General features: G+C 42.8%; 1 protein-coding gene across 1 annotated transcript in view; it reads right to left on the bottom strand.

The window, feature by feature from the left end:
- plch1 (phospholipase C, eta 1) overlaps positions 1-10,844 on the bottom strand; it is an 87,299-nt gene extending 76,455 nt beyond the window's left edge. The window contains exon 1 of the mRNA XM_033631487.2: positions 10,724-10,844. Within this exon, the coding sequence (XP_033487378.1) occupies positions 10,724-10,802 (79 nt within the window). The 5' untranslated portion in view covers positions 10,803-10,844. The remainder of the gene's footprint in view (positions 1-10,723) is intronic.
- Positions 10,845-12,544: the final 1,700 nt, after the last annotated feature.

Genomic DNA, 12,544 nt, shown 5'->3' with positions numbered 1-12,544 from the left:
CATTTCTGCCATCATATATTCTCTTCAATCCTACACACTGGAGCTTTAACAATGTCTGGTTCTATAATTAATTTTATTTAAAATCTTTAATAATGTCAGAAAAATCTACTAAACTAGAAAAAAAATCAAATCGAGTTTTCAGATTAGCGGAGCAGGCAGCATGATTTCTAATATCACTGCACCAGTGCACATTTAAGATGATAAACCCCAAATGACACCTCATGTAATCTCATAATATCTTCTTCATTTAGTCCTTTGGGGTTACATCATCCCAGTCTGCACCCTGTTTCACTGTTCCTCTCAGGACATTCATAAGCTTATGAAATTAAATTAGTCAAGCGCATAGCTTCAGCTTGATGACTTCGGGATAAATGTGAGGGGAAATCAGGCTGCGCCATGGTGGGATAAAAGCCAGCAGCACATTTGTGACAGCGCTGAGCTTGAGCCTTGGCAAAATCATATGTCCCTCACCTGCTCCACCAGTGTGATGGCCAGCAAAATGACCACTGGGTGGTCATATTCACCCAAGCATTATAATCATACATAACGGACAAATAATGAAGTGACATTTACTCATTTTGTCTGTCTGCTTGTTTCTGTTCAGGGTCATGGAGGCTTGGAGCCGTTGCCAGTATGCATTAAAGGTGGAGGGACCAGCCTGAATCATTTGTCAGTCAGGGATAACACAGATAGACAGACACTCACATTCATACCAGTGGGACAGTCTCTAATCCACCTGATGTGTGTCATTGGAAGGAAACACAAGGGAAACCTGCATGAATGCAGAGATAACATGCAGACTGCACAGGGAGGAGTGGAGCTAAACACTAAGCCACATTGTTATTAATTTGGCAAATCTTTGGTTTAATGAAAAAAGAAAACAGAGAGAGTGCATATCCAAAAATTGGAAACAAAGGCAAGAACTGTGATTCTGATAATATGTGGTTTCATTCAGGCTGGTGCATGGAAAATCATAAAACCGTCGCACTGCAAACAGCAAAAGGAACACAAACAAAACACACATACAGAAATCTCTCATGTCAATGAAATAACCATTATGGTTCTAAATTGGGCACAAGTACAAAAGTGCTCTTGAAGGATATGGTCACTTACATGATGAAGCCAATTAAACCTCTTGTACTCCACCCCCATTTTGTAGCAAAAACACCTAAAATGACATACTCAAATTAAAATGACTGTAGCTTCTGAACCGCTCTGACTACATGCATGAGAACCTACCTCAGAAACACTGTAGGTGATACAGAGACAGAGTAATGGGCCTCTGAAGTCAGTAAAAAGTTGAAGATTTTGCCTAAAATAACATAAAAAATGTTTTTCAGGATGAATAACTGTCTGTGGCTTCATCTGAGCAGGTAAATGACACTGTGGGGCTGTAGGCACACTATCAATGAACACTCATTTCAAATCTGAAGAAGATTGCACAAAGTATGACCATTCTGGGGCGTCGGAGGCTTGGTGGTGGAGCGGGCGCCCCATGTGCGGGGATGTTGCCGTGGTGGCCCAGGCTCGACTCCGGCCTGTGGCCCTTTGCTGCGTGTCACTCCCTCTCTCTCTCCCCCTTTCGCACTTGTCTGTCCTATCCATTAAAGGCTAAAAATGCCCCCAAAAAATATCGAAAAAAAAGAAAGTATGACCATTCTGCAGTGTTTTTTCCATGAAAAGATCCAGGCGGAGCTCCAAATGACAAGTCAGTCACTCGGCTTCAAAACAATACTATCAGTGATCAAACAACACTCAGCCAGCTTCAAACATTGTACCTTATTGAAATCAGGTGTGATTATGATAGCTGATGTTGTTTATGACACAGAAACACCATAAAATATCACCAAATAAAGCCATATGAAACGTGAAAGTTTTAATCCCACTTTCTAGACGGTATATTTCAGCCAAAAATAGTGGTAGGAGTGAGACTCTTACCTTTTATAAACCAGCTAAGTCATCGCTAACAGCTCCGCATAAGATCGCGAGTCATCCTTTAACTTTTCCTGTCGAAAAACTGAATCCGGCAATACCAAACATCACATGGTTTGATGACGTAGTGCGTCTGGGAGATACCATTTAACAGAGGAGGAGGGGGGCGAGGACGTCGGCATCCTGGCAGAATTAGAGAGGTTAAAAAAATTCCACAAGTTCTTTAACCTAGATGACTCTAACGGTTGTTAATAACTTCCATCCAAGGTCATCCATTCAAGCCTTTTCTGATGTGGCACACCAATCAGCAGGACATTGTCAGTCGCTTCCAAAACTACTATGCTCATGTTGGGGAAAATTTGCAGTCATTGTTAAAGTAAACTAACTTTTTAGGGTTTAGTGCACTGAGTTAACATCATGCTACTGCTACTTCTGCAGTCGCAATAGTTTACTTGTATGATAAATGTAAACAGGGGCATCCCTGTGGTTTGGGGATTAAAGCTACACTTTAGCAAGTATGACCAAAAGTTATGTTTTGGGTCAGACCAAGACCTACCACAGGCGGTCGCAGAGGCCCTCTTGAAATTGAAGGAATTATTATTATTATTTACATTATTATTACGATTTTTATTTGAAGTCTTTGAACGCATTTTTGGGTTATTTGTGATGTTTGAAAACTCACAAAACTATGCACACTTGTCAAAATTAGTGAAAATAGATATCTTTATGGGTTTTAAGTTTGGGCATTGCAAATTGGCTCAGTAGTGCCTCCTAACAGTTTTCAAAGTAAAAGCCCTGACCTTTAACTTTCACGTAGAGAAACAAAATTTGGTATGCATATGTACCATGCTACAAAAAAGGTCTTTTCAGGGGTTGTACTTAAACAAACTCCTCCTACAGATTTGGTCCAATCAACTTCAAATTTGGTCTGCCCCATCTAAAGACCTTAGACATGATAAGTTGTAAATTTACTTAGGTTAGGTTTAGAAAAGAAACATGCTGATGATGTTCCTTAAAATAACTTAAAGTTACCTTGAGCCCCTTTTACACTGCACAAAAAACCCTGCTAACACACGCTAACCTCTGGTTTTTAATGTAATGGGAAATGTTACAATCAGCATTCACACCTGCGTCAAGTAACTCTGCAGCACTCACAGGTATTTATCAGCTTTAGCTCTTATCAGTATTGACAACACCCAGGTTAAGGTACTAATTATAGCCCCTACACCAGCAAGATGCAATGACACACCAACACAAAATACCATCCATCTTCTCCCAAGCAACGCTCAAGCATCAATCCAAATTGGTCTGCACCGAATTTGAAAGAGAGACTGGAAAGGTAAGAGATTTATAGATAAGTAACCACTAGTCTCTATACAGACTCTACATTCGGTGAATGTAGAGTCTGTAGGCAAACCCCGGAGATTTTGCCTCCGGAAGAAGAGTGGAAGAGCCCTGGTTTCCGGTTGTAGGCTGTATGTAGTCCGTGTGATATTGACCAATCACGTTTGAGCCGGCTGCAGTTGTTGCCAGGTTAAACGGTCCATGCGGTTAACTAACGAGGCGGAACATAATTGGCGTCACTGCAAACTCTGAATCCATCGCAATGGTTCAGCATATTTACTTATATATAAATGGAAGTCGGAGACGGAAATTCGCCTCCTCCGCCCAAATCAAACCGGAATGCCAAAAAATCGGGGGTCTGTCCCCAGAGGCTGTATCGCCATCTGCCAGAAGTCAGACACCAAATACAGCCGATGGGTTCCGAGAATGAGTAACCACCATAAGGTTTTCATAGGCCTCCATGCTGCTTTCTTCTGTTTACTAACCTGTTTTCTGGCCTGTCTGTAACATTGAACGTGACACACCAGAAAACACACACACACAGTCTGCTGCAGAGACGTGTACACAGCTCTGCTCTACTGGCAATGGGAGAGGAGTCTATGGCCTATTTCTCTCTTATGCTGACCTCCATCAACACATTGGTCAGTTCAAATAAACACAAGAAATTTGTGCTTTAGATAAAGGATCAGCGCTCAGTGAATAACCTCTTAAGCTCTATGATATTGGTGTCATCAGGTGGGAACCTCCTTTCACCAGTGTTTTGTCTAGTTGGTCCCATGACACCTCCAGGAGGCTAGACAGTGATCTCTGGCATCCTAGAGACACTCCCGTAATGCCCGGTCTCACTGCTCCCCGCACTAACCCAAAAACCTGCTTTACCTTATTTACACTTCTCAGCCCAAACAGCACTGCCACCTTCAACAAACCCAGGCTCCGGCTCACATTATTGCACGTGATAACAGATCACCTGCTCATGATTGCAAGGGATATATGCAAAATGTGGCGCATTACTTTTCACAGGTGTACGTACAAACAGTACATGAAATCAGCCTGAACTTTTCCTCTAGCACCATCATGAGGTCGACTTTTTAGTTCTTTATTCAAACATCTTGACAAATGTTGAATGTTTTGCTGTGAAATCTGGTACAGACATCAGGGGTTCATCATGTTAACTTTGATCTGTGGACTTCTCATCATGTGCTATCATCTGGTAAAAATTTTATTTTGTCCAATACTTTGATGTTCAACCTGGAAAACTAATATTTGCATCGACCTCAGCTGTGCTTTCTGTTTAGCGCTAATCCAAAAAAGTTTGCATGGTTAAACTCCAAACCGACACAGATGAGGACAGCAAAAAAAGTTGGGTTTCAGGGTTCGTTTGTTTTTCTCATTTTCATGTTTTAGGTTTTCCTTCTAATTCCTGCCTACTAGTGCTCACACACTGCACTGAGGCTGATAAACAGCTGCTGCTGACTAGCAGTAACAACTGTTAATTCCTGATGATAAAAAAAACAGCTTATCATTGGCAATGTTTCCGCACTACTTTAACGCCTCGCGTTCTACAAATGCTGGGTGGGTCTAGACTTTTCACACCGAAGGGGACAAGCTGACATGTAAATACCTTTTAAAGCAAACTAATTACACAAAACCTGCATGGAAGAAGTCAAAAATATTTGGGTTAACCCTCTTATTAGAGACATAAAAGGTGAGGAAACACAGGGAAATGATGAGCAAAAAGAGGGAAAACACATGCTCTTATCGCACAGTCACTCACTTCGCCTAATTAAGAGTGCTCAAGGCAGTGCTCCAACTGCCAGTGCTACAAATGGGTTCCCAGGTCCCCCCAGGGTGCAGAGTGTAGAGCGGCACCGGAACAGGAAAAAACAACAACTGCAGCATGATAATGCATTCACCAAAGATGTTACAGGGGGCTCCCCGAGTGGAGGAGTTCAGCAACAACATCAAAGGAGTATGTGTGTGTGTGAGTGTGTTGGGGGGGCGGGGGTTGTTACAGGGTATGTATTGATGTTCCTGCAATGTTAAAGCTTCTTCTTTCCTCCTCCCTAAGCCAGGCTGGATGACTGTGGGTAGATTGAGATGCAGTATCTTTGGCAGCAGAGCCAGATTATCATGCAAAACTGTCTGATCTCAACTGCTTCACATGTTGGAGTGAAGCTGCACTATTGCTGCTGCCCTGGTGCCTCATTTCAGGACACACCAGAAGCCTAAAAGTGTTGTCTAACGTAACTAAATGGACTGAGCCTCTAGGTATTAACTGCTGAGGGGATGGAGGCAAATGAAATAAAAGCCCGTGGTTAAGGATAATTTGCTTTCTATTTCTCACCCAGACACAGGTACAGAGCTGCAGCTTCAGACAGATGATAGCCTCCCAGAAGGTCTCAAAAGCTGATGTTTCACACTCACATCCAATATGCTTGATTCAAGAACAAATGTGATGTGCCAGCAGCTAAGTCAACATGCAGCCAGATAGACTCATTATCAGTGAAATTCTATGTAAATGCAAATTATGGTGCTTCAGGATCACGTGGGAAGGGCAAAGATGGATGTCAGTAGCTCCCTGGATGTCAGAGGTGTGAAGCTGGTTAATTAATAGTGTTAAATGTGACACAATTATTTGGCAAAACTGGATACAACGTGAAAAAAAGGAAGGAGAGGGGAGGTAGGGTTAGGTGTTGTTTCAAAATGTCAACACAATACAGTTTCAGTAGCAGTATCAAAATGATACCAAGGAGGAGAGGAGAGAAGAGGAGAACTTATTCTGACAAATTTGACAAAGTTTGACATGAGATTTAAATCAGGACCGACTTGATCCGACGTGCCTGCGTTTGGTATTTGACAGCTTTCAATACTCATGTTCACAGACACATTTCAGTTGGTACCAGTGATGAAGTATTTAAGAGAGGGGGCTGAAAATAAGAATTGGTGTTTAAAAAGAGGGAAAGAGCTGAGAGGATGAGAGTGCGTTCATCCCCTGGCGTCTGTTAGCTGTTTCTCTGCCCTGGAGCGACAAAAAGGAAGAGGCAGAGACAAAATGGGGGGGAGCATGCTGAGATTCATCATCATCAGCACAGGAGAGACACATGAGGAAAAACACATTTTACATGGAAAAGCCATTTCCTCCATGTGGAGGAGATTAGCAGCCATGCATGCGCCTCCAAACCCTTCTCCTTGCATCATTTTCTCTCTTCTCCTCTCTCAGCGAGGGTGGCATGGTGCCATGCAAGTCTTCTCAGCACAAGTGTTGACAAAATGAATGAGGAGGCAGCCCTCTTGGCCATTGAGGAAAACAGGGGCCACACTCACACCCCAATGAAAGAAAAACATGCGCTGCAGGGGTGAGGACTGACAGCTTGACACATCCTGCTTTCTAAGTGCCAGGGATGCACCATATTTTTGACAGCATACGGGAGAGAGCAAAGGGGTCGCTCTAATAGCCCGGGGACTGCTGGGACTTCAATTTTGCCATCAAAGCTCAACCCAAAGCTCTGTCACTGCGTGTGGCGCTCAACGCTCCCCGTCTGGGTTTCAAGGGCCTCCTGTTTCTGCTGAAGCCATTGGCAAAACAATCCACCTCTGGCATGTGGTAATGTTATGTGGTCTGTCAGTTTCTCTGGCATCTTTAAACCAAGGCACTGCAGTGACAGAAGCCATAAACTTCTCATGTATTTCTGTGAAGAGTGTGGAGGATGCAGGATTGTGAAAGCATGTGACACATTCACACCTATGTGTTGCTGCATGGACTGAGAGCAGAGTCTTGTCAAATCAACAAATTAAGAGGTTTTTCTGCCCCCTAGTGACAAAAGCAAAGGGCCATTTTCAGCACCGGGGACAGTTTCTGCTGCCCCACTGCTGCCTTTAATCAAGAGCTCTCATATGAACTCAAAAAATCTGACATCAGTTTAAAAATCCCCATAGAAACAATCGACAGAGTGACCGCTTGTAATTAATTCTAATGTTTTGCACCCACAATTCTGACAGACATTAATATTGCACAAATATTCCCTCGCCTAAATTGGCAGCCTTCAATTAAGATTCCTTTCTCAGTGCTTGTAGAAGCGAGGGTGATGACATTTCTTCACCACAACAAGCGCAATGGAGAAATTACGCATGGGCTTCTAGCAATGTTGGCTTTAGACATCCAAAGGAATGCGTGCACCACACAGACTATTCCTCTCCATATGAGACTGAGAGATAAAATAACCAAACAGAAAGCTTGATAAATGATCACTCACCCTTCTCCAGACTGAGATTTCTGCAAACTTCAAGTTCTGCCATTTAGGACTGGAGTTCTCACAAGGTCCCTCCATGCGTTTTGGACATCATGTTTTTATCTCCTAATTGTGGCGGTTCGAAAAACCATCAAAACATGTCTGACTAGTCCATTTCTCCATGATGATTGGACGTTCACACGGAACGCGCCATGATGATGAAGTGTCACTTTTGTGTCCAAAAAAAAAAAAAAAACCCCGATCAAACTGCACCTCAGTATCTGCCTCTCCCGGCACGGTCTGCGGAGTGGCTTCACAAACCCATCAAAGCTCTCACATCCACAGCCGCTGCTGCTGCGCGCACATCCTCTCCTCTCAACAGGCGCAACACAGAGGCAGAACGATAAGCCGATTTCTCACACGCTCGTTGGACCGACGACGGAGAGTAGTTGTTAATAAGCAAGAGCTTAACACTGGCGTGGAGTGAGCGAGAGTGAATGATAGCGCACAGAACAGTGGCTCAAATGGCAGAGTTGGACATTGTGGACATTTCATCAGCTTTGCCTGACACTCTGGTGTTTGGAGACAGTTTGAATTCCCCACCAAACCGCTCCTGTCACATCCGTTTGTTTTTGCGCACCTAACATTATTCCTCGGTTTGTATCTGGAGAGACACAGTCACCATTGCGCAGGGATGCCAGCGCTGTGACCCACTTAACGCTCTCCGTGTGTGTCTCCCTTTAGGTGTGAATGTCTCCTCGGAGATGAAGCAGGAAACAGGCTTCATGAAATATGAGGGATGCTCCAGCAGTGCGCGCACACAGGGGCTCTGAGAGCAAGTTATGTGTAAACATGCATTATATGCTTTTCAATTGTGTGTGTGTGTGTGTGTGTGTGTGTGTGTGTGTGTGTGTGTTGAGTCAATTCCCTAATGAACGTTTGGTCAATCTAGAGTTCCCAGATTAGTCTTGCTCATTGGTCCACATTAAAGCCATTTAATTTAGGTTTGCAGGAGACAATTATGGAGTGACCAAGCACACACGCGCACACACATACACAGAGCAAACACACACACACACACACACACACACAGAGCAAACACACACATGCCCGCACACAATTGTGTTCAGACACTGTGAGACAGAGCCAGAGGTTACCAAATCGATTAGTGCTGTCTGCAGGAACCAAAAGACGTGTCTGACCACCAGTGTGTCCCACCAAGTTCAATGCTGCACGTCTTGTCCTCATGCACGCCATGCATTAGCAGGTACACGAGGCTTTCCAGTGATTACTTTGATTTAAGTTGTAAACCTTTTTTCTTCCACACCTGCCTGATCACACACAGCCCCCCTCCCTCCTCCCCTCACACACCCTTCTCACACTGATTTATGTACCATGGCCAAATGAAAACCATCAGCCACTCTGTCTTTCACAAAAGACTGGAAACAACTGGGAGGAAGGGAAATGGAGGCAGAGCGAAGCAAAGTCATGTGGAAAATAATCCAGGAAAGAGAAGACAGAGGCATTTGTTTTCAGAATGGTTCAGACTGACAGGAAAGGGCAAACTGTCTAGGACATGAGGGGGTGATTACAGACAGAGATCAACAGGATCTGAAGTTTAGTTAAGACACAACAATACTTAGACTTTTTGTTCTGATTCTCCTCCCTTTATTCCTCTTAAAAACTTAACAGCAGCTTCAACATAATAACTTTAAGCAACGAGATTAGTATCAGAATATGTTATCTTGCAAGAAATGGATTGGAGGAGGTGGAGGGGTGGTGCAAGCTGGCTTTTCCAGGGAATGTATGAAAATGTATTTGCGTTTCATGCTCAGTGAGCTATTCATTTTTCACTTGAACAACATTAATTACCCACAAGGTCTGGAAGAAGAGTCACTTTGGCTTGGAGAAACATATTTACAAAGGGAGATAATCTGTGAAATTCCTATAAATGTGGTAAAATCCTTATTTCTCAGCCTGACCGGAGGCAAAAGAGACACTTGTGTGCGCTCTGTCCATCAATCAATCCATCATCCACAGCAGAGTACTGAAGCAGTCAAGCCTGTTTTCTACTACAGTTCGCTGACAAGCAGAAAGAACACACTTGTACGGTATATAATACACGGTCTGCAGGGGTGGGATGTGGGCTGTAGTAAGTCAAGGTGAGGCTTTAAGTGGCCTGTCTGCTGTAGGTGTGACAGCCACGGATGCAGACAGAGATCAGAGATTTGTTATGGATTTGTCTGGCGGATCTGTCAGCGTGCAGCCTGACTGCCTCAAAACTCATAAATCATAATCAGATTGATGTCTGGTTTAAAGTCAGCTTAAGGGAGAATGAAAAATGCAGTATTTGCTCTAGTTTATTAAATCATATCTGATACAACATACTCGCATAAACAGGTATGCATATATGCGTTGGGGTATTCAAGCTGACCCATGCCGATATTAAGCTGAATAAAACATCCTCTCATACATGCTGAATCATAAAAATATCAGAGAAAAAGAAAAGAGGAGTGTTGAGTGTCTCTGTTTGATATATTTGACTCCACTGTGTGAGTATTAATATGTATGAATCATGCATGAGTAGAAACATATAGCACTACAAATCAGGTGTTGCAGCCTATTAGTACACAGATGGTTTCATGCTATCCTGTGCAAATGAAGCTCTGGGCAGTTCTTCTTTGCTGTCTCACAATGAGTCGGTGGCTTGCAGCAGGTTTTGTGTTCCAGTAAACAGTGATTAGGTTTTATTTATGTCACACGACTGAATCTTGGCTGTGCTGTCTACAATATAACAGGCTGAATACTTGAGGCCCAACAGTGGAGATAAGTCTCCCTCTACTGTTCATTCCCATGACATACAGCTATCAGAGAGACAATGTACTATTCATAATATTCTGTCCTTTCTATTCATCTGTTTGCATGTGTGTGTCTGTGTGTAATTGTACATGCTACAAAGCGAGGACCAAGAGATGTATTTTAGCAACATAGTGAGGACATTTTTGCAAAGTGAGGACATTTTGGCCGGTCCTCACTTTTTCAAAGGTCTGTTCGAGGGTTAAGGCTTGGTTTTAGGGTTCAGGTTAGAATTAGGTTAGGTATTTAGTTGTGATGGTTTAGGTTAGGGTAAGAGGCTAGGGAATACATTATGTCAATGAGGGTCCTCACAAAGATGTAGTAGAAGTATAAGAATGAGTGTTTGTGTGTGGGATATTCACCATGATAGGTGCTGTTGTCCGTCAGGAAGTGCCGGCGGTACTGTGGCTCTCCTTTCCTGTTCACCACCCAGGAGCTCATGGTGAGAGGAGGAGGGACGCAGGAGGGAGAACAATTGGATGACCTATGGAGGAGAAGAGACGTTAGCCATGTTGTCCAAACACTTTACAGGAATCGAAAAGTAATTTAATTTAAATGAGTCACTATGAGGGAAAATTGCTGAAAGTTGTCATAAATTGAGGATTCTCTTGTAGCGTTTACTAAAACCTGCATGTTAAATGTGCTACTAACTATGACTGACTATCTCTGCATGTATCAAAGATGTGTTTCACTGCTGGAAAGATATAAATAAAACAAGCTATCTGCAGTAAAAAGATGTAAACAGTTATGAAATTGGTGCAACATGACCAGAGAAAACAGAGAAAAGGGACTGTGGCATTCGCTTTTGCTCAAGAGGTAGAAAACCTACAACTACCAGAATGCACTCTGCCACACCAGACCAATAAACACTCCTCCTGGTGGGTAACATAATGGTGCGTTCGTTTTGCACTCAGAGGTCAGAAATTCCCAGTTCCCAGTCGGAAGTTTAAACTCAAACGCACCCTGAGATTGGATTTCCAACTCGGAAACTCGCAGCAACCACATCAACCCCAACTTACGTATTTAAGATGGCTGCTGGTCACATACATAGTGAGTAAACACTCTGCTAAAGTGCTGTTTATAGCAATTTTATCTTATTTGTTTTACATTAGGTCAGCCATACCCATAGTACTGTTCAATTTTTATCCATGGGCATGTTTCTATGCTGTCTGTATGTGCAAAATACCACATAGAGGATTGTTATCAACTGATATTGCTAACAGTGGCTATGGCGAGCTCAACGGTAGAACGGTAAGGGCGTCCATGTTTTTTTCCGACTTGTTCACCATTGTCAACTAGAATGCAAAAACTGTTGTCAACTCAGAGGTGACGCCATTCCCGCTTCCAACTTCCGACCTCCGAGTACAAAACGAACGCACCATAATGCGAGGTTAGCTGTTTTTCCACAGGAAACAATATGGCAGCCAGCTGGTAACAAACAATCCTTGAATTACAGTTACAGTTAAACATTTGAGGCGAGAAATAGGCAATGCAGTAACACAAACTTGGTTTATATTTGATTAATACTGACAACTCTTACCATTTGATTGGAGTTTGGTTTGCATTTGAGAAAGAGACAGAGAGGCAGGTCTCTCTATCTGCTTCTATACTCTTTGAGTCTGTGGTAGCAGGCATACGAAAATGTGGAAGTACAATCTCTCTGTATGGGAATTGATTTGAGAGATGAGCAGGGAAATCTGGAATTTTACTACAGTTCATTTACACGTGCAACCCATGCTGTCATGATACAAACTATCCCTTAACTTTAACTACAACAGGAGCTCAAGAAAATGTGGTGTCAGAACTTTATTATTAAGTTATGTGCAAAGAAGATTAACTATGCAACTTGGGAGACACATCTCCAGAGTTATGTAACCAAAGTATAGAGGAAATTACAAAAAAACTTTCCCTCTACTGCAGCTGAAATTAATATTGTGACTCCACAGTTTGTGCGATTATGCTGAGTCAGAATCCATCTGCAGTTATTCAGTCATTTGTATCTTGTTGGTTTGCAGCACAAGACAAGTGTTTTAATCATTGGTTTGTGCAGTTTTTCTTAGTCCATGTTTTGCTTTTATTTTGAAATTCCTTCTTGTGGTAGCAGCATCACCTGCTCTTCCACCCCTCACCATAGAGTAGTATATGTAGTTCAGATCTCTTCAAAAGTGTTTCAACATGTCATT

The sequence above is a fragment of the Epinephelus lanceolatus genome, chromosome 4 (assembly GCF_041903045.1).
Source record: "Epinephelus lanceolatus isolate andai-2023 chromosome 4, ASM4190304v1, whole genome shotgun sequence".
NCBI lineage: Eukaryota > Metazoa > Chordata > Actinopteri > Perciformes > Serranidae > Epinephelus > Epinephelus lanceolatus.
Note: the sequence above shows the minus strand (reverse complement) of the source record. Positions and strands in the feature narration are given on the sequence as shown.